We start from the raw sequence: 19,620 nt of genomic DNA on the forward strand, positions 1-19,620 counted from the left end.
CTTTCTCTTCTTCTTTCACTGTAACAACCTCACCCTCTACTTGTTTCACTGAGACTTCCTCTACTTTAACAGGAGGAGAGTAGCTTAGTGTACACATTTCTGGGGTGTTAGCTAGCTAGCATTAGCGACTAGCCTAGTTCTAAGCTAACTTAGCAAACCAGCTAGCTGACAAACAACGTAAATATATAATTATATGGGCCAACAAGTACATACGACAGAAGAGTGTTTAATACACAGCGATTAATATACACCAAAACAGTGTAAATAGCGTGAATGTAGCTATGTTTGCTAGAAAGCTACCGAGGTGTCTGACTAGCTGTTGTTGTTGAAGGAGCGTCCCGTCCACTAGATTATACGTCACACTGGCAGCATCGCCAGAACCTAAAAGACGCATATCGCCGTCTGCTGACTGGAGTGTGCAAGGCAGTTGAGGAACCAAAAGGTTATTTTTCATTTATTTCATAAATGTTTAATATTATATTAAGTCGTTCAAAGAGAAGCATGTGTTGATTGTTTTATTTTCTCACTCATTAAAAACGAATCAAACTTTACACCCACTACATATTTGCATTGAACCATACTTCTGACATGGATAATTGACCCCAGAGGCATATCTTTCATCATAGACAAAATGTGGTTTATTCAATTCTTCCAATTTTTCATGACTTTGTCAATCAACTTGTTGTTAATAAATCAAAATCATGGTTTAAGTTTCTGTATCAAAATGGACTTTTAACTTATTCAAACCCTTCATGAGTCATTTTGATCTCAGCCAAAAGCACCTTTGATAAATAGGACGTTTATTTCAAATCTAATCCCATTTTATTGGTCACATACACGTGTTTAGCAGATGTTATTGCGGGTGTAGTGAAATGCTTGTGTTTCTTGCTCCGACAGTGCTGTAATATCTAACAAGTGATATCTACCAATTTCACAACATATACCCAATTCACACAAATCTAAGTACTTGAATCTAGGTTTCTCTGTAGACATGATCCATCCCACCAGATGGTGGAGGGGCACCTGCATCAGTGGTTTTGACCAGATAGACACCTGCAGACTTTTCTATACCACGTACCACAGCAGCAGTGCAAATTGTCTACCAATTTTGGTGTAATTACTCACCCATAATTTTTCAGTAAGAAAGTTAATTTCCCCTCAGGCACACACATTTGTTCTTTGTTATTATGAAGGTCATTTGTGTAGAATGTACTTTTCCCCACTAATTCACCCCACCTCTTTACATTGCTTATTTATATTCAGTGGCCTGGCTGCATCCAGACTGTCAAAGGAACCTAATGTAGCTTGGAGTGATCAGATGATAGAAGTCACATTTAGGTGCCAGGTGTAACTGAAACCATAGATACTCCATATACATTAGTTTGTGTTTTATATAATATGACTAAATGTGTTGCAGGGGCAGACAAGAAATGGAACGGGAAGGCCACAGAACATGACATAAGCAGAGATGTAGAGCCGGGGGTTGTGTTTACCACTCCACCACGCCTTCAGCAGGCTTGAAAAGTGGGAATGATCTGTTTCATCTTCAACAAATACACTTGGTTGGTTGAAAACTGATACAAAACTTACATACCATTCACTATTTTGACAGTGGAAGATAAACTGAATTCATACTGTTTTTCATAATAAGGCCAACCAAGATATGTGTTGCTTGTGCACATTTGTTCATTGGTTCAGCAAGAGTCTGTTGATTTTTCAGTCACTGGGATAGTTTTGCAACATGTTCAAGTCAAGTTTGATTTATATAGTACATTTCAGACATGGATGCAACTCAAAGGCTTCACTGGATTTTTTATTTAATTTTTTTAAACAGAAATATTTACCACAACAAACAGTATAAAAAAAAACTGAGTAATAACTGAAAGACTAATGAGCATTCTAAGAAAATGACATCGATTAAGAATAGGATGCAATATCCAACCCAAAATATAAGCATGTTTTACTCAATGTTACAGTCCCCATCAAGAAAACCAAATGTCACTTAACTAGAAGGTGGAACTAACAAAGAGTCACTGACAACAACCACAAATAAACAGGTGGGGTTTTAGGAGGGGTTCTGAAAGTTGACTAGTAACAACAACTGGGACCTAAAAGACATCCACCACGAGACCCACTAAATCTGCCCAAGAAGAGGGAAACAAAAGGAAAAACCCACACCAAACTAAGAGGAAGCAAACCAAAGAGGTGGAGACTCTTCACATCTATCAAGACAACTGGAGCACTGGGCCAGACGCTCTTAAATAGAACCTGGGCCAGCTCAGGTGAAACACCTTCCCACTAACGAGATGGACAAGCCAGCACAGGTGTAACACCCATTTCACATTATGATCTACTACAATGCTTCACCTTCTACAATATAAACATGGTGTCTACAAACTGTCAAAGATTAAAAACAAGAAAAAACACATTTCTAAATAATAATATATAATAGTATTATTTTTAATATCCTTTTTCTTACTATAGAATCCTAAAACTCACTCGCTTCTAGAACTCTCTTCTTCCTAAAACTCACCATCTTCTAGAACACTCGTCCCCTTGGAACGAGCCCAAACAAAACTCATCTCCAATACAGAAAAACACGTAGTCAAAATAAATTGTGGTAGCCATGGTAACGCACTGGCTAAAGCAAAACACTAATCTTTTTGACTGCCCACCCTTGATACAATCAGCAACCAAGTTGTCCTCACACAGACATGTCTGATTTCAAGAAGAAACTCCTGCAATATCCTTAGTAACTAATATCAATTGAACAAGGGGCAAACATTTAGGTTTCTACATTCTGACATTCATTAAAATACTGCTCCCACAAAGTTAAAACATTCTATATTGTGACATTATTAGAATACTGCTACTACAATGTTAAAACATTCTACAATGTAACATTAAAATACTGCTACTACAATGTTAAAACATTCTACAATGTGACATCATTAGAATACTGTTACTACAATGTTAAAACATTCTATATTCTGACATCATTAGAATACTGTTACTACAATGTTAAAACATTCTACATTGTGACATTTCATTGATATCATGAAACAACTCCTTCATGTATTTTCTGATGTTTAGTCAGAGATCTTTTATCAGAGTATCTCTTCCCACATTGATTACAGCAAGGATTCTCTCCTGTGTGTGTTCTCTGGTGTATAGTTAGATAGCTAGATCTAGTAAAACTCTTCCCACATTGATCACACCTAAAAGGTTTTTCTCCTGTGTGTGTTCTCTGGTGCAAAGTCAGCTGGCTAGATGTAGTAAAACTCTTCCCACATTGATCACAGCTACAAGGTTTCTCTCCTGTGTGTGTTCTCTGGTGTACTATCAGGTTGTATGGCCGAGTAAAACTCTTCCCACATTGATCACAGCTACAAGATTTCTCTCCTGTGTGTGTCCTCTGGTGCAAAGTCAGCTGGCTAGATGTAGTAAAACTCTTCCCACATTGATCACAGCTATAAGGATTATCTCCTGTGTGTGTTCTCTGGTGTACTATCAGGCTGTCTGGCCAAGTAAAACTCTTCCCACATTGATTACAGCTATATGGTTTCTCTCCTGTGTGTGTTCTCTGGTGTATAGTTACATAGCTAGATGTAGAAAAACTCTTCCCACATTGATTACAGCTGTAAGGTTTCTCTCCAGTGTGTATTCTCTGGTGTGATTTCAGGGTTTGTTGCCGAATAAAACTCTTCCCACAGTGATCACAGCCAAAAGGTTTCTCTCCTGTGTGTGTTCTCTGGTGTATAGTTAGATAGCGAGATGTAGAAAAACTCTTCCCACATTGACTACAGCTATATGGTTTCACTCCAGTGTGAATTCTTTGATGTATTTTAAGTTTTACTGAAGAGTTGAATCTCTTCCCACAGTCAGAGCAGCAGTGAGATTTCTTCCCTGTGGATCTCTGCAGGTGTTTCTTGAGGTTTTCTGATCTGGAGAGACTCTTCTCTGCCTCGTCAGCATCATGATGTTGTTGAGGCTCCCCAGAGGATCCACAATAGTCACGTCTCTCTACTGTGTGAACGACAAAGTCCACTGTTAATTCGAGGTAAAAGGTGATGCCCGGAGCAAACAATTGACGCCTGTTAAATTATTTGACAATTAAGACAATCAAGATAGCAACAAGTCATATTTTGTCTGGTTTTCACATTATTGTTAACTAGAAATAAATTATTAAAATTGTTGAAATCCCAAGCAGTGTGCCAGACAACTTTTGGTCTCCAATATAGGCCCCTTTCTGTGTAAAAAAATAAATAAATTGCAGCACGAGGGCAATGCGCACACAATTTGATTGCAGAAACTCCTCCCCACTAATGAGGAAACCGCTAGTTATGGATGTAGTATAACTGTGTGGAGCAAAAATGGTGAGCGAAGATTATAGTTTTTCACAATGTATTCTGAATATTACAGCGCACTATTAGCGCAAGATCAGGAGTGCTAGTCAAGGAAACGTACATTATGCTCTGTGTTTATTCACTAATTCACCTCTGTGGGGGAAAACTCAGGAGAGTTCTCATAGGCTGACAGCAAAAATCACCTCCATTTACAGGTTGAATACGAGTGGATTTAACACTACTATTGGATTATAATTGTAAGGCTCGTTTGAATGTCCTGCGTGTTATTGTGTTATTGTTAACATAACATAAACATTGACCTACTGTAGGACCCATAACTTCACCTAAAACTCCCCCTGACAGCATCAACCATCTTATCAAATCCATTAACGCCAAGAAAATGGAATTCACTGCCCTTGGCAATCAACCGTTCTCTGTCGTGGATGATGTGGGCTTTCGCCGACTGGTCGAGCACCGGTACACACTACCAAGTAGGCGCTATTTGACAAATGTTTCCCTACCGGAGTTACAGTCTTGTTGAAACTCACATCCATGAGCTACTGCTGTTAGCTGCAGGCGTCACCACTATTAGCTACGGGCGTCACTGCTGTTAGCTATGGGTGTCACCACTATTAGCTACGGGCGTCACTGCTGTTAGCTATGGGTGTCACCACTATTAGCTACGGGCGTCACTGCTGTTAGCTATGGGTGTCACCACTATTAGCTACGGGTGTCACTGCTGTTAGCTATGGGTGTCACCACTATTAGCTACGGGCGTCACTGCTGTTAGCTATGGGTGTCACCACTATTAGCTACGGGCATCACTGCTATAAGCTTCACGACTGACATTTGGACCAGTGATGTCAGCCCAATGAGCATTATCAGTCTGACATCACAGTGGGTCCACCAGGATTTCCTACTGAGGAAAGCTGTATTGCTCTCATACCGCTGCTGCCATTTCAATGGCATTTGAGAACATGTTTGTAACTTGAACATTTATTAATTTGGGCATGGTCGCTAACCCGAACCCAGATTAACTTTCATTGTTTAGGTCGCATTTTTTGCCATCTTACTCATTGCTATAGCCAGGACATTTTGATTAGGAAACTATGAGAACCACACAAAGTCCATGGGGTGATCACGCTCTACCACTAAGGGTCAGTTTAGTTGGCTCAACAAAAAACATTCTTGTGTTCCAATTGTTTGTTTTAGTAGCATGAATTGTTCCTGTTCACACCGTGGTGAAAAGCAGAATAATTGAAGGAATGAATCCGAGCCTGACGTCATCACCTGTGGAAGGCGGGACTTCTAGCCAGGAGCGGATTTCATTGGCCTTTTCAGGTGTGATTTTAGATCCTTCAACCAAAGTTGAATATCGCGACTCCTCATAGCATGCATGTTGTACCAAAGTTGACTGAACATTAAGGGAACTACACTGCCATAAATACAAAGAAAGTCATGCAGTGTTTTATTTTTTAAAAATTATATACAAATCCGGCAAGGCACCAACTTTGAGAAGGGTTTAAAACAAAGGTTTCAAACAATTCATAAATGTTATGGAATGTAGGTATGTTTCGCCTGTAATGTAATGGCATTAAAAATAAATTGAAAAAAGGTGAATAGCTGTGTTTGAATACCCATACTAACGTACTGTATACTACATACTCAATGAGTATATACTACATATTATTAGTTCATTGTAGTATACTGTAACTACATACTTAATGAGTATATACTACATACTATTAGTTCATTGTAGTATACTGTAACTACATACTTAATGAGTATATACTACATACTATTAGTTCATTGTAGTATACCAAAACATAAGCTCGTATAGCGCCATTGTTTGTAAACAAGCACTGTATAGCGTCGAAATCTTGTTTAAAACTATAATTTTGACCTTATGGATGGCCTGTCAAGCCAACACCTTAACTGTTACGTCTGAACTTCTTGACGAGGGCTCTAGGTTTTGGGTTACGGATGCTACAATAGCTTTCTCTATGAATGTGAAAGTGGTTACATTTCTCCAGCCCCCATCCCTCAGCTGTTTACCAAACTAAGTCTCAGGGCAGCCATTTTGTTGCTGTTTAAATCCTAGGTTGCCCCTTTAAAAAAGCCACACAATCAATCAACCAATCTGCAGTTCAAACAATAACAAAGCTGTCATTCCACCACTGTTTTGGTAATAAGATGATGCGTCTGGAGAAATGTAACTAGTCTCAAATTCAGACAGACCTACGGATGTAAGGACTGACCATCCATGATATCAGCATTATAGTTTTAACCATGTTGAGGCTATACAGTGTTGGTTTACATTGTTTCTAAACATTGGAGTAAAAAAAAGCTTATTTTGGGTTCTGATGTGGTACGACAGTTGAACGAAGCTCATGAGGCATGCGTTATATTCTTCAAGAATCAATGACTATAAATAAACACACTATAAATAAACACAATTGCATAGTTCCCCTTTAACAACACACATCAGTTCAACAACTGCAGAGTTTATGCCTCTGTTTTTAAGACAGTACTTACTGGTGTTAATCAGGAAGCGTCCATCGCTAGAACTATTGGATGCCTTAACATGCATTTGGGATACCGAGCCCAGATATTCAGTTTCCTCCTCTTCTTCCAATGTGACAGTCATCTCCCCCTTCTCCTCTTTCACTCCAAAAACTGCATCCTCCTCTTTCTCTTCCTCCTCTTCTTTTACAGTAACATCCTCCTCCTCCTCCTCTTTCACTCTGAACGCATCTTCCTCTTCTTTCACTGAAACGTATTTATCTTCTTCTTTCACTGTAACACCCTCACCCTCTACTTGTTTTTGTATTGTGACATCCTCCTCTTCCTCTTTCACGACAACGTTTAGCCACAGACCCTCTTTCTCCGTCAAGCAGACCTCATCGTCTTCAGGAGGAGAGTAGCTTAGTGAGCTCATGGCCAGGGATGTTAGCTAGGCTAATGCTAACTTAACCAGCCCGCTAGCTGAATAATAACTACAACACCGTAAATATGAAATTAAATCGGATAACTAACTAGACGACAGAAGTGGGCTTTAAACACAGTGGCTTATATACAATAAAGCGTCGAACGAGCTTTATTGGTTCGTCTATTTTGTCTAGCAAGCTACAGAGGTGGCTGACTAACTGTAGGTGCAGTTGAAAGCAGCGTTCCGTCCACTAGATTTTACGTCACACTAACAGCAAGCATTGCCTTAAATTCCCAGACCGCCATCTGCTGACTGGAGTGGGTAATGCAGTTGAGTAAAACGTATATTTTATTTTCAGACAAGTTAAAGTGTAGGAAGCATGAGTTTTTACTCACCAGTGTTAAAACAGCATTGCCTTAAAGTCCCACATGATTGTTACACCATGTAGGAGCAGTATAGACCTAGTCTGTTCATTATATACATCTACGTGATGTATTGTTACACCATGTAGTAGCAGTATAGACCTAGTCTGTTCATTATATACTTCTACATAATGTATTGTTACACCATGTAGGAGCAGTATAGACCTAGTCTGTTCATTATATACATCTACGTGATGTATTGTTACACCATGTAGGAGCAGTATATACCTACAGTAGCTAGCTACTTATTTAGATTTAGTATGACTTAATGAAACTGCATTAAATGTGCTGTAGTAAACATTTTTTATTCGCACTAATCAATCAACACTTTCCTGTCTTTGTATGTGTCAATATAATAGTATTATTTAATTAAATTCATTGAAAATAATCTTAGTCTGAAAATAAAACATGATCCTCAACTGCGTCTTTCAGGCGATGCTGCCAGCGTGACGTGAAATCTTGTCGACGGTTCTTCATAAACAGCTCGTCAACCACCTCGGTAGCTTGATAGCCAACATAGCCGAAAGATTCAAGCTGTTTAGACGCTTTCTGTGTATATTAGCTACTGTGTTTTAGACACACTTCTGTCGTATCTATTTGTTAACCTATTTCATATAATATTACGGTATTTTGTATTAGTCAGCTATAGTAGCTGGCTGGTTAAATTAGCACTAGCCTAGTCGCTAATGATAGCTAGCTAGCTAACATCCCCGACCATGAGCTCCCTAAACTTCTCCCCTCCTGTTAAAGAAGAGGAGGTCTGCTGGACGGAGAAAGAAGCTCTGGGGCTGAACATTGTCGTGAAAGAGGAGAAGGAAGAAGAGGATGTCACCGTAAAAAAAGAAGTGGTGGGTGAGGCTGTTACTGTGAATAAAAAAGAGATCGACGTTACAGTGAAAGAAGAGGAAGACGCGTTCAGAGTGAAAGAGGAGGAAGATGTTACTGTGAAGGAAGAGGATGCTGTTTTTGGAGTGAAAGAGGAAGGAGAGATTACTGTCACATTGAAAGATGAAGATGAAGAGGAGGAGATAGATCTGATTAAAACCAGTAAGTACCGCCTTAAATTTGTTTTTAACTTTGGATATTCGGAGTTGGCTCGTCAATACCTCTTCAACGGAGGGCCCCAGGATGATGACTGATATTTATAGAATCCGACGACGTAGAGAACAAGCTACCCCTTGTTTTCTCCGTTCCGTTTCCAAAAAGTTACTTATTAACATATATATTTGAGAAGGGTCTATCTGCTGACCGCAGACTGGGGGGCACGGCATGTAGTGATATTCGTGTAGTGATGATTTATTACACACCGTGCCCCCCAATAGTGCCAATGTGAGATTTGGGTTGGCTGAGCCAACCGCCTGTATTCAATGGAGAGAAATGCTAAGCTACTAGCCTCATGACATGAATATGCATAGCGATCTGGAGATAACTCCTACAGTGTTTTATTAGAACACACCATTCTATAGAGTCCACCTGCTAGAGGTTCATATTTGACAGAGATGAAAATCTATGTTAGAAACTTAGAAAGAGGGAGAGACTAAAGCTGCAACAGCTAGGATTGTGCCTTTGACTTCTGGACAACGAAATAATAGAACAGGAGAGAAATGACATAGTGGTGGGTCTAATACAACAGGAGAGAAATGACATAGTGGTGGGTCTAATAGAACTGGAGAGAAATGGCATAGTGGTGGATCCAGTAGAACAGGAGAGAAATGGCATAGTGGTGGGTCTAATAGAACAGGAGAGAAATGACATAGTGGTGGGTCCAGTAGAACAGGAGAGAAATGACATAGTGGTGGGTCTAATAGAACAGGAGAGAAATGACATAGTGGTGGGTCTAATAGAACAGGAGAGAAATTACATAGCGGTGGGTCTAATAGAACTGGAGAGAAATGACATAGTGGGATAGTGGTGGGTCTAATAGAACAGGAGAGAAATGACATAGTGGTGGGTCTAATAGAACAGGAGAGAAATGACATAGTGGTGGGTCTAATAGAACTGGAGAGAAATTACATAGTGGTGGGTCTAATAGAACAGGAGAGAAATTACATAGCGGTGGGTCTAATAGAACTGGAGAGAAATTACATAGTGGTGGGTCTAATACAACAGGAGAGAAATGACATAGTGGTGGGTCTAATAGAACTGGAGAGAAATGGCATAGTGGTGGATCCAGTAGAACAGGAGAGAAATGGCATAGTGGTGGGTCTAATAGAACAGGAGAGAAATGACATAGTGGTGGGTCCAGTAGAACAGGAGAGAAATGACATAGTGGTGGGTCTAATAGAACAGGAGAGAAATGACATAGTGGTGGGTCTAATAGAACAGGAGAGAAATTACATAGCGGTGGGTCTAATAGAACTGGAGAGAAATGACATAGTGGTGGGTCTAATAGAACAGGAGAGAAATGACATAGTGGTGGGTCTAATAGAACAGGAGAGAAATGACAGTGGTGGGTCTAATAGAACAGGAGAGAAATTACATAGCGGTGGGTCTAATAGAACTGGAGAGAAATGACATAGTGGTGGGTCTAATAGAACAGGAGAGAAATGACATAGTGGTGGGTCTAATAGAACAGGAGAGAAATGACATAGTGGTGGGTCTAATAGAACAGGAGAGAAATGACATAGTGGTGGGTCTAATAGAACTGGAGAGAAATTACATAGTGGTGGGTCTAATAGAACAGGAGAGAAATTACATAGCGGTGGGTCTAATAGAACTGGAGAGAAATGACATAGTGGTGGGTCTAATAGAACAGGAGAGAAATGACATAGTGGTGGGTCTAATAGAACAGGAGAGAAATGACATAGTGGTGGGTCTAATAGAACAGGAGAGAAATTACATAGTGGTGGGTCTAATAGAACTGGAGAGAAATTACATAGCGGTGGGTCTAATAGAACTGGAGAGAAATGACATAGTGGTGGGTCTAATAGAACAGGAGAGAAATGACATAGTGGTGGGTCCAGTAGAACAGGAGAGAAATGACATAGTGGTGGGTCTAATAGAACAGGAGAGAAATGACATAGTGGTGGGTCTAATAGAACAGGAGAGAAATGACATAGTGGTGGGTCTAATAGAACAGGAGAGAAATGACATAGTGGTGGGTCTAATAGAACTGGAGAGAAATGACATAGTGGTGGGTCTAATAGAACAGGAGAGAAATGACATAGTGGTGGGTCTAATAGAACTGGAGAGAAATTACATAGTGGTGGGTCTAATAGAACTGGAGAGAAATTACATAGCGGTGGGTCTAATAGAACTGGAGAGAAATGACATAGTGGTGGGTCTAATAGAACAGGAGAGAAATGACATAGTGGTGGGTCTAATAGAACAGGAGAGAAATGACATAGTGGTGGGTCTAATAGAACAGGAGAGAAATGACATAGTGGTGGGTCTAATAGAACAGGAGATGGTCTGGTTTCTCTGTCCTGATAATGTTGAGGAAGTGCCCACCTGAGTATAGAACTACTTGGCTTGCTGTGTTGAAATGTAGGAAAGTTTTTTTTTTTTTTTTTTACATCCAAGCCAAAAATGTCACTCAACCAGATGCATATGAACTACTATATCATGTCTGCATTATAAATAGTCTATCACTAGTTAACTGAAATACTTACCACTCTTGGCTTTTGGCAAAGGATCAACACAGTCCACCAGAACCCAGCTGAAAGGTTTGTCAATAGCAGAATGGGCTGCAAAGGTGCAACTGGGCCAGCTTGGTTTGGTTTACCTGTCCTCTGGCAAACGCCACAGGATTTACAGTGAGCCACAACATCCTGTTTCAGACGTCTTGTTGACCCCAAGATGACCTGCCATACTACCATCGTGAGCCAACCTCAGTATTTCTTGTCGAAGCGCAACTGGAACAACAATTTGATATAAACTGGGCCAATCGTCTTGCCCAAAAGTGGCGCCCGAGAATGCCGTTTCCTCGTTAGGCCGCCGTTTCCTCGTTAGACCGCATTTTCCTCATTAGAATGCCATATCTGTCAAAATTACAAACACGAACTTCATTAAACTCTACTTCTGCATGTATCTCAGCAAAAAGAGGAGAGGGAAACATGACATGATATAGGGGGACACACTCTTGACCCAAACTGCTACAGACCTATATCTATCCTACCCTGCCTTTCTAAGGTCTTCAAAAGCCAAGTCAACAAACAGATTACAGACCATTTCGAATCCCACCATACCTTCTCCGCTATGCAATCTGGTTTCAGAGCTGGTCATGGGTGAACCTCAGCCACGCTCAAGGTCCTAAACGATGTCTTAACCGCCATCGATAAGAAACAATACTGTGCAGCCGTATTCATTGACCTGGCCAAGGCTTTCGACTCTGTCATTCACCACATCCTCTTCGGCAGACTCGACATCCTTGGTTTCTCAAATGATTGCCTCGTCTGGTTCACCAATTGCTTCTCTGATAGAGTTCAGTGTGTCAAATCGGAGGATCTGTTGTCCGGGCCTCTGGCAGTCTCTATTGGGGTGCCACAGGGTTCAAATTTGGACCGACTCTCTTCTCTGTATACATCAATGATGTCGCTCTTACTGCTGGTGAGTCTCTGATCCACCTCTATGCAGAAGACACTGTCATGATGTTGGCCTGGGGGATAGGTTTATGACAGTCATAAATACCTCTTTCCCCATTTCCCTTCTTTAACCTACTGAGGTTACATTTAAAAAAAACCTTGGTTAACATAGAGATTCTGGGAACGTCAGTATGTGGGGGAAATGACCTATATTCTGGTAATCTGAACAATTTAACATATATATATATATTTTTTTTACCTTTATTTTACTAGGCAAGTCAGTTAAGAACAAATTCTTATTTTCAATGACGGCCTAGGAACAGTGGGTTAACTGCCTGTTCAGGGGCAGAACGACAGATTTGTACCTTGTCAGCTCGGGGATTCGAACTTGCAACCTTTCGGTTACTAGTCCAACGCTCTAACCACTAGGCTACCCTGCCGCCCCAATGCAGTGGTACTTGTCAGTTCGGTTGTCATCTGAGACATTCTCATCAATGATAAGATGACATAAACTCTACAGTGGAAAGCCTACACACGAGAGTTATCAGATTCACATGGAATTGTTGTTCAATTTAAATGTTTGAATATGAAATTATTTGTGATGGGATGAAATGTGATTTTAGCTTCTAAAATGTGAGATTTGGATTTTCATAAGATAGGGCTGCTCAATCAGTGGCCCTCCCCTGTGAAGGGACAAGGGCTATAAAACTTTTCAAACACACCCTCCTCTCCCTTACTATATAAGCCCTTGACGACAACATAACTTCCTTTTCCGAGGATATGAGGATGACGATCCTATGTCAGAATGGTTCAGATAAAACTACAGAACAAAGCCAACATCAGCATGAGCTTTGGTTGCGAATGGTATGAACTTTGAACTCTTATTCACGACAGAAGTGATACCTCCTAGCCGTTGAGTTAGCGACCGCAGCTGCAAACGCTGGTTAGGAAGGAACAGACAGAGTATCCCATCTACCACACAACGACATTACTACAATTTATCCAAGTGACCACCAGAGACATTCTTCAAAGGACAGAGGACTTGGTTTGGCAACACGGTCTTCCATCTACCACCAACCTACTGAAGCGCAGCTCAGAGTAAATATTTATTGCATTTTCCTTTTCCAAATGGGCGGTAATTTAGAATGCATAAGATACTGTATTTACGATCGCACAGCTTTGCCTTGGTTCCTGTCTTCCCGCTCTTGGTTCCTGTCTTCCCACTCAAACCAGCCCCTTTTCCTTTGTGTAACAAGCTGTCATATCTGTTCCGCCCGCTAGGTACATTTTTCTATGACGTAAAGAATTATCCAGGTATAATTCATTCTTTGTGTATGTGAATTCTGTGTGATTAGTTAGGTATTTAGTAAATAAATAATTCAACCCAATTTTGTATTGCTGATTCAAATTGTTAGCCAGGGTTCTTGCAGAACACCAAGATTTGTTAACTTTCAGATTATGAGACTGAAGTAAGATGAATTGATATTGACTGCTATTGATGTAAAATATTACTAGATCTTTAAGAGTTTATTCGGAAGATAACAGCTCTATAAATATTATTTTGTGGTGCCCGACTCTCTAGTTAATACATTTACATGATTAGCTCAATCAGGTGATATTAATTACGGAGAAATTATTTTATAGAATAGCATGTCTTAGCAATTAATCCGGCAGAGCCAAAGACACGACAACACCATTCTGTATACTTCTGGCCCTTCTTTGGACACTGTGTTAACAACCCTCCGGACGAGCTTCAATGCCATACAACTCTCCTTCCGTGGCCTCCAATTGCTCTTAAATACAAGTCAAACTAAATGCATGCTCTTCAACCGATCTCTGCCTGCACCTGCCCTGCTGTCCAACATCACTACTCTGGACTGCTCTGACTTAGAATATGTGGACAACTACAAATACCTAGGTGTCTGGTTAGACTGTAAACTCTCCTTCCAGGCTCACATCAAACATCTCCAATCCAAAGTTACATCTAGAATTAACTTCCTATTTCGCAACAAAGCATCCTTAACTCATGCTGCCAAACATACCCTTGTAAAACTGACCATCCTACCAATCCTCGACTTCGGCAATGTCATTTACAAAATAGCCTCCAATACCCTACTCAATAAATTGGATGCAGTCTATCACAGTGCCATCCGTTTTGTCACCAAAGCCCCATATACTATACCCACCACTGCGACCTGTACACTCTCGTTGGCTGGCCCTCGCTTCATACTCGTCGCCAAACCCTCTGGCTCCAGGTAATCTACAAGACCCTGCTAGTTAAAGTCCCCCCTTATCTCAGCTCGCTGGTCACCATAGCAGCACCCACATGTAGCACGTGCTCCAGCAGGTATATCTCTCTGGTCACCCCCAAAACCAATTCTTCCTTTGGCCGCCTCTCCTTCCAGTTCTCTGCTGCCAATGACTGGAACGAACTACAAACATCTCTGAAACTGGAAACACTTATCTCCAACAATATCCTTGCCTGTGAAGCCCTTTTTGTGTTTGCTAGAGAGCATTTGGATGATCCAGAAGAAGATTGGGAGAATGTCATATGGTCAGATGAAACCAAAACAGAACTTTTTGGTAAAAACTCAACTCGTCGTGTTTGGAGGACAAAGAATGCTGAGTTGCATCCAAAGAACACCATACCTACTGTGAAGCATGGGGGTGGAAACATCATGCTTTGGGGCTGTTTTTCTGCAAAGGGACCAGGACGACTGATCCGGGTAAAGGAAAGAATGAATGGGGCCATGTATCGTTAGATTTTGAGTGAAAACCTCCTTCCATCAGCAAGGGCATTGAAGATGAAACGTGGCTGGGTCTTTCAGCATGACAATGATCCCAAACACACCGCCCGGGCAATGAAGGAGTGGCTTCGTAAGAAGCATTTCAAGGTCCTGGAGTGGCCTAGCCAGTCTCCAGATCTCAATCCCATAGAAAATCTTTGGAGGGAGTTGAAAGTCCGTGTTGCCCAGCAACAGCCCCAAACATCATTGCTCTAGAGGAGATCTGCATGGAGGAATGGGCCAAAATACCAGCAACAGTGTGTGTGAACCTTGTGAAGACTTACAGAAAACGTTTGACCTCTGTCATTGCCAACAAAGGGTATATAACCAAGTATTGAGAAACTTTTTGTTATTGACCAAATACTTATTTTCCACCATAATTTGCAAATAAATTCATAAAAAATCCTACAATGTGATTTTTCTGGATTTATTTATTTTTTCTCATTGTCTGTCATAGATGAAGTGTGCCTATGATGAAAATTACAGGCCTCTCTCATCTTTCTAAGTGGGAGAACTTGCACAATTGGTGGCTGACTAAATACTTTTTTGCCCCACTGTATATCTCACTGGTCATTCCTAAGCAAACACGTCCTTTGGCCTCCTTTCCTTCCAGTTCTCTGCTGCCAATGTCTGGAACGAATTGCAAAAATCGCTGAAGTTGGAGACTTATATCTCCCTCACTAACTTTAAGCATCAGCTATCTGAGCAGCTTACCGATCGCTGCAGCTGTACACAGCCCATCTGTAAATAGCCCATCCAACTACCTACCCCATGTTTTTATTTACTTTTTTGCTCTTTTGAACACCAGTATTTCTACTTGCACATCATCATCTGCGCACATCATCATCTGCACATCTATCTCTCCAGTGTTAATTTGCTAAATTGTAATTACTTCGCTACTATGACTTATTTATTGCCTTACCTCCATACTCCATTTGCACACACTGTATATAGATTTTTCTATTGTGTTATTGACTTTTCATTTGTTTATCCCACGTGTAACTCTGTGTTGTTTTTGTCGCACTGCTTTGCTTTATCTTGGCCAGGTCACAGTTGTAAATGAGAACTTGTTCTCAACTGGCCTACCTGGTTAAATAAGGGTGAAATATAAATAAAATAAACAAATATCGTAACTTTATTGACAACACCCAAATGGATACTGTCATGAACGCGGTTCTTCAATAATTACACATAATTCTTAATACTTTAGCTATTTTGTTAGTCACATGTTCAACTATCATCAGCTGATCCAAGAAATCATTTTCTGAATGACAGTCAAATGACAAACATCACGACATGCAACAACAACAAAAGTGCTTCTTCATTCATTACTCTGTTAAAGACAGTTATGCCGTGTTCCATGTTGGAACCAACATCCCTACTTTGGTCATAATGTGTAGAGAACTGTTCCTTGATGGATAGGCTATTATACAACACACAGAGCTATTTTCCTATATTTGTTGTTAGGTGAAGTTATGGGCCAATTTTGCAAACTGTGTATAAACCCTCATTGTCAGGCTGATGAAAAAGCCAAAGAGCATTTTACTGGTTGAAGTGTTTTTTTAAGTACAAAGAGGTTGGTTTGCGACGATGACGCAAACATTATATTAAGCAGGACATTCAAACGAGCCTTACAATTATAATCCAAAGTAGTGTGAAATGCACTCATAAGCAACCTGGAAATGGAGGTTACTCCCCTGAGTTTTCCCCCGTTCACATTCAGAATACATTGTGAAAAACTAAAATCTTTGCTCACCATTTTTGCTCCAGGCAGATATACATCCAGAACTATCGGTTTCCTCATTAGCATGGAGTTTCTACAACCAAATTGCATGTGCATTGCCCTCATGCCACAATTTTTTGCAAACACAGAATGGCCTATATTGGAGACCAAAAGTCAACAACATGAATAACATTTCTAGTCTACAATCTTAGATGTTACTGCTAATGTGAAAACAAGACAAAATGACTATTCTTGCTGATTTTAAGACAAATGTCAAATAATCAGTACATTCATTAGACGTCAATTGTTGTACAACATCATGGCTACGCTATTGGCATCACCTTTTACAGTGGATTTCTGCTGTTGTGGGCCTTTAACAATCTGTCTGACTTTGTTGTTCACACAGGAGAGAGATGGGACTACCATGGGCCCTCTGGGGAGCCTCAACAACCTCATGATGCTGACAAGGCAGAGAAGAGTCTCTCCACATTAGAACACCTCAAGAAACACCTGGAGAGATCCACAGAGAAGAGATCTCACCGCTGCTTTGACTGTGGGAAGAGTTACTCAAGATCAAGTTCACTAAAGGTACACCAGAGAATTCACACAAGTGATAAATCTCACTGCTGCTCTCACTGTGGGAAGAGTTTTACTCGGTCATCCAGCCTGATATCACACCAGAGAACACACACAGGAGAGAAACCTTATAGCTGTGCTCAATGTTTGAAGAGTTTTGTTTCATCTGGTGGCCTGACAGCACACCAGAGAACACACACAGGAGAGAGACCTTTTAGCTGTAATCAATGTGAGAAGAGTTTTACTCAGCTAAGCAGCCTGATATACCACCAGAGAACACACACAGGAGAGAAACCTTATAGCTGTGCTCAATGTGGGAAGAGTTTTACTACCTCTAGCAAGCGGACAAGACACCAGAGAACACACACAGGTGAGAAACCTTATAGCTGTAACCAATGTGGGAAGAGTTTTGTTTCATCTAGAGTTCTGACTGTACACCAGAGAACACACACAGGAGATACATATTTTAGCTGTAATCAATGTGGGAAGAGTTTTGTTTCATCTGGCGGCCTGACAGCACACCAGAGAACACACACAGGAGAGAAACCTTATAGCTGTGCTCAATGTGGGAAGAGTTTTACTAAGTCTAGCAATCTGACACGACACCAGAGAACACACACAGGAGAGAAACCTTGTAGCTGTAATCAATGTGGGAAGAGATACTCTGATAAAAGATATCTGATTAATCATCAGAAAATGCATGAAGGAGTTGTTTCATGATATCAATTAATTAATGTCACAATGTAGAATGTTTTAACATTGTAGTAGGATTATTTTAATAATGTCACAATGTTGAAGCCTTAACGTTTGCCCCCTGTTCAATTGATTTCAGCATGCTATGGATATTAGCCTTTTAACAAAGAGTCGTTATGCTGTTTACTATGTTGGTGTCCAACTTGAATCAAAATGCAACACTATAAAATCTAGCAATCTGTTTTCTACAAATTGTCTTCTAACCAGGGATGTACACATTATTCCCAGATTCCGTGTGGTTTTTGAGCTGTTAGTTTTAACAGGACGTTCAATCTCATCTCCCTCCTATCACACAATTGATTTCAACATGATATCGTTGAGTGATGAAAATAAGTGTTGCGTTCCTTTGTTTAGCGACCCCTACATTTAAATGCATCTCTCCAAAATGTAGCTGACTGTCTTCTGCAGGTTGTCCTCTAACCAGTGAGGTGAAAGATACCTCCCATTTCCATGTGTTTTTTTTTAGTTGTGTTCGTTTCCACATCACGTACAACCTGATTTCCCCCCGAATCGATATCAGTGATTTATTGCTACTTGTCAAAACAACAGCGTTTCTGGTGCTTGTGCAGTTTATAAGGAGCTTGTTATAAAATACAAGTTATATGATTATTGTGGCAGATGTTTGTGTAAATAGCACATTTTATGTTTAGGCTTTCAATTTGTCCCAAACTGTTTCTGAATATTGGTTATTGATTTGGACACATTAAAACTGTGTTTTGACATTGGGGCTCCACCAAGCAAAATGTAATTGAAAAGAAGACTCTGCTCAACGTCCAATATTTGTTTGGTTGTTGTTTAAAATATGTATTTTTGGGTCATTTTTAAATTACTTTAAAACAACGTAATTTCAACGTACTTTCAGTAGCCGAGTGGTTAGAGCGTTGGACTAGTAACCGAAAGGATCGAATCCCCGAGCTGACAAGGTAAAAATATGTTGTTCTGCCCCTGAACAGGGCAGTTAACCCGCTGTTCCTAGGCCGTCATTGTCGATAATAATTTGTTCTCAACTGACTTGCCTAGTGAAATAAAGGTTCAATAAAATGTGGACTAGAGTTCTAGAAGCAAGTGAGTTTTCGGATTCTATAAAGAAAAATGTGAAAAAAATAATACTATTGTATATTAATATTTAGAAATACCGGTTTTTAGTTGTTGACAGCCAGTAGACGGCATGTTTGTATTGGTGAAGCATTGTAGTTGTTTATCATGTGAAATGGAAGTTGTTTTCTGTTGGTGGTGAGCAAACTCGTCCATCAAAAATTTAGGATATATTTGTTGTGGAGGTCGACCTATTAATCAGGGCCAATTTCAAGTTTCCATAACAATCGGAAATCAAATATATTTGGCCGATGATTTAAAAAAAAATAGAAATGTTGTTTTTTATACCTTAATTTAACTAGGCAAGTCAGTTAAGAACACATTCTTATTTTCAATGACGGCCTAGGAACGGGTGGGTTAACTGCCTCGTTCAGGGGTAGAATGACAGATTTTCACCTTGTCAGCTCGGGGGAGACAATCTTGCAACCTTACAGTTAACTAGTCCAACGCAATAATGACCTGCCTCT

General features: G+C 40.2%; 2 protein-coding genes across 2 annotated transcripts; one reads left to right on the top strand and one right to left on the bottom strand.

The window, feature by feature from the left end:
- Positions 1-1,800: 1,800 nt before the first annotated feature.
- LOC116355351 (zinc finger protein 180-like) lies at positions 1,801-7,788 on the bottom strand. Its single transcript, XM_031798752.1, has 2 exons — positions 6,882-7,788; positions 1,801-4,026 (listed from the first exon to the last, which is right to left on the bottom strand). Exons 1-2 carry the CDS (start codon positions 7,282-7,284, stop codon positions 3,056-3,058), a joined length of 1,374 nt encoding a protein of 457 aa, XP_031654612.1. The 5' UTR covers positions 7,285-7,788; the 3' UTR covers positions 1,801-3,055.
- A 355-nt stretch (positions 7,789-8,143) lies between these two features.
- LOC109875507 (zinc finger protein 180-like) lies at positions 8,144-18,314 on the top strand. Its single transcript, XM_031798756.1, has 2 exons — positions 8,144-8,744; positions 17,136-18,314. Exons 1-2 carry the CDS (start codon positions 8,414-8,416, stop codon positions 18,023-18,025), a joined length of 1,221 nt encoding a protein of 406 aa, XP_031654616.1. The 5' UTR covers positions 8,144-8,413; the 3' UTR covers positions 18,026-18,314.
- The last annotated feature ends 1,306 nt before the right edge of the window (positions 18,315-19,620 follow it).

The sequence above is a fragment of the Oncorhynchus kisutch genome, linkage group LG20 (genome assembly GCF_002021735.2).
Source record: "Oncorhynchus kisutch isolate 150728-3 linkage group LG20, Okis_V2, whole genome shotgun sequence".
NCBI lineage: Eukaryota > Metazoa > Chordata > Actinopteri > Salmoniformes > Salmonidae > Oncorhynchus > Oncorhynchus kisutch.

Excerpts from the sequence above, each read along its gene's own strand:
- LOC116355351 (XM_031798752.1), bottom strand. The coding sequence starts at position 7,284 with ATGAGCTCACTAAGCTACTCTCCTCCTGAAGACGATGAGGTCTGCTTG. Across the intron at positions 4,027-6,881 it reads ACGCTTCCTGATTAACACCA|TAGAGAGACGTGACTATTGT; the intron begins GTAAGTACTGTC and ends TCGTTCACACAG.
- LOC109875507 (XM_031798756.1), top strand. The coding sequence starts at position 8,414 with ATGAGCTCCCTAAACTTCTCCCCTCCTGTTAAAGAAGAGGAGGTCTGC. Across the intron at positions 8,745-17,135 it reads GATAGATCTGATTAAAACCA|GAGAGAGATGGGACTACCAT; the intron begins GTAAGTACCGCC and ends TTGTTCACACAG.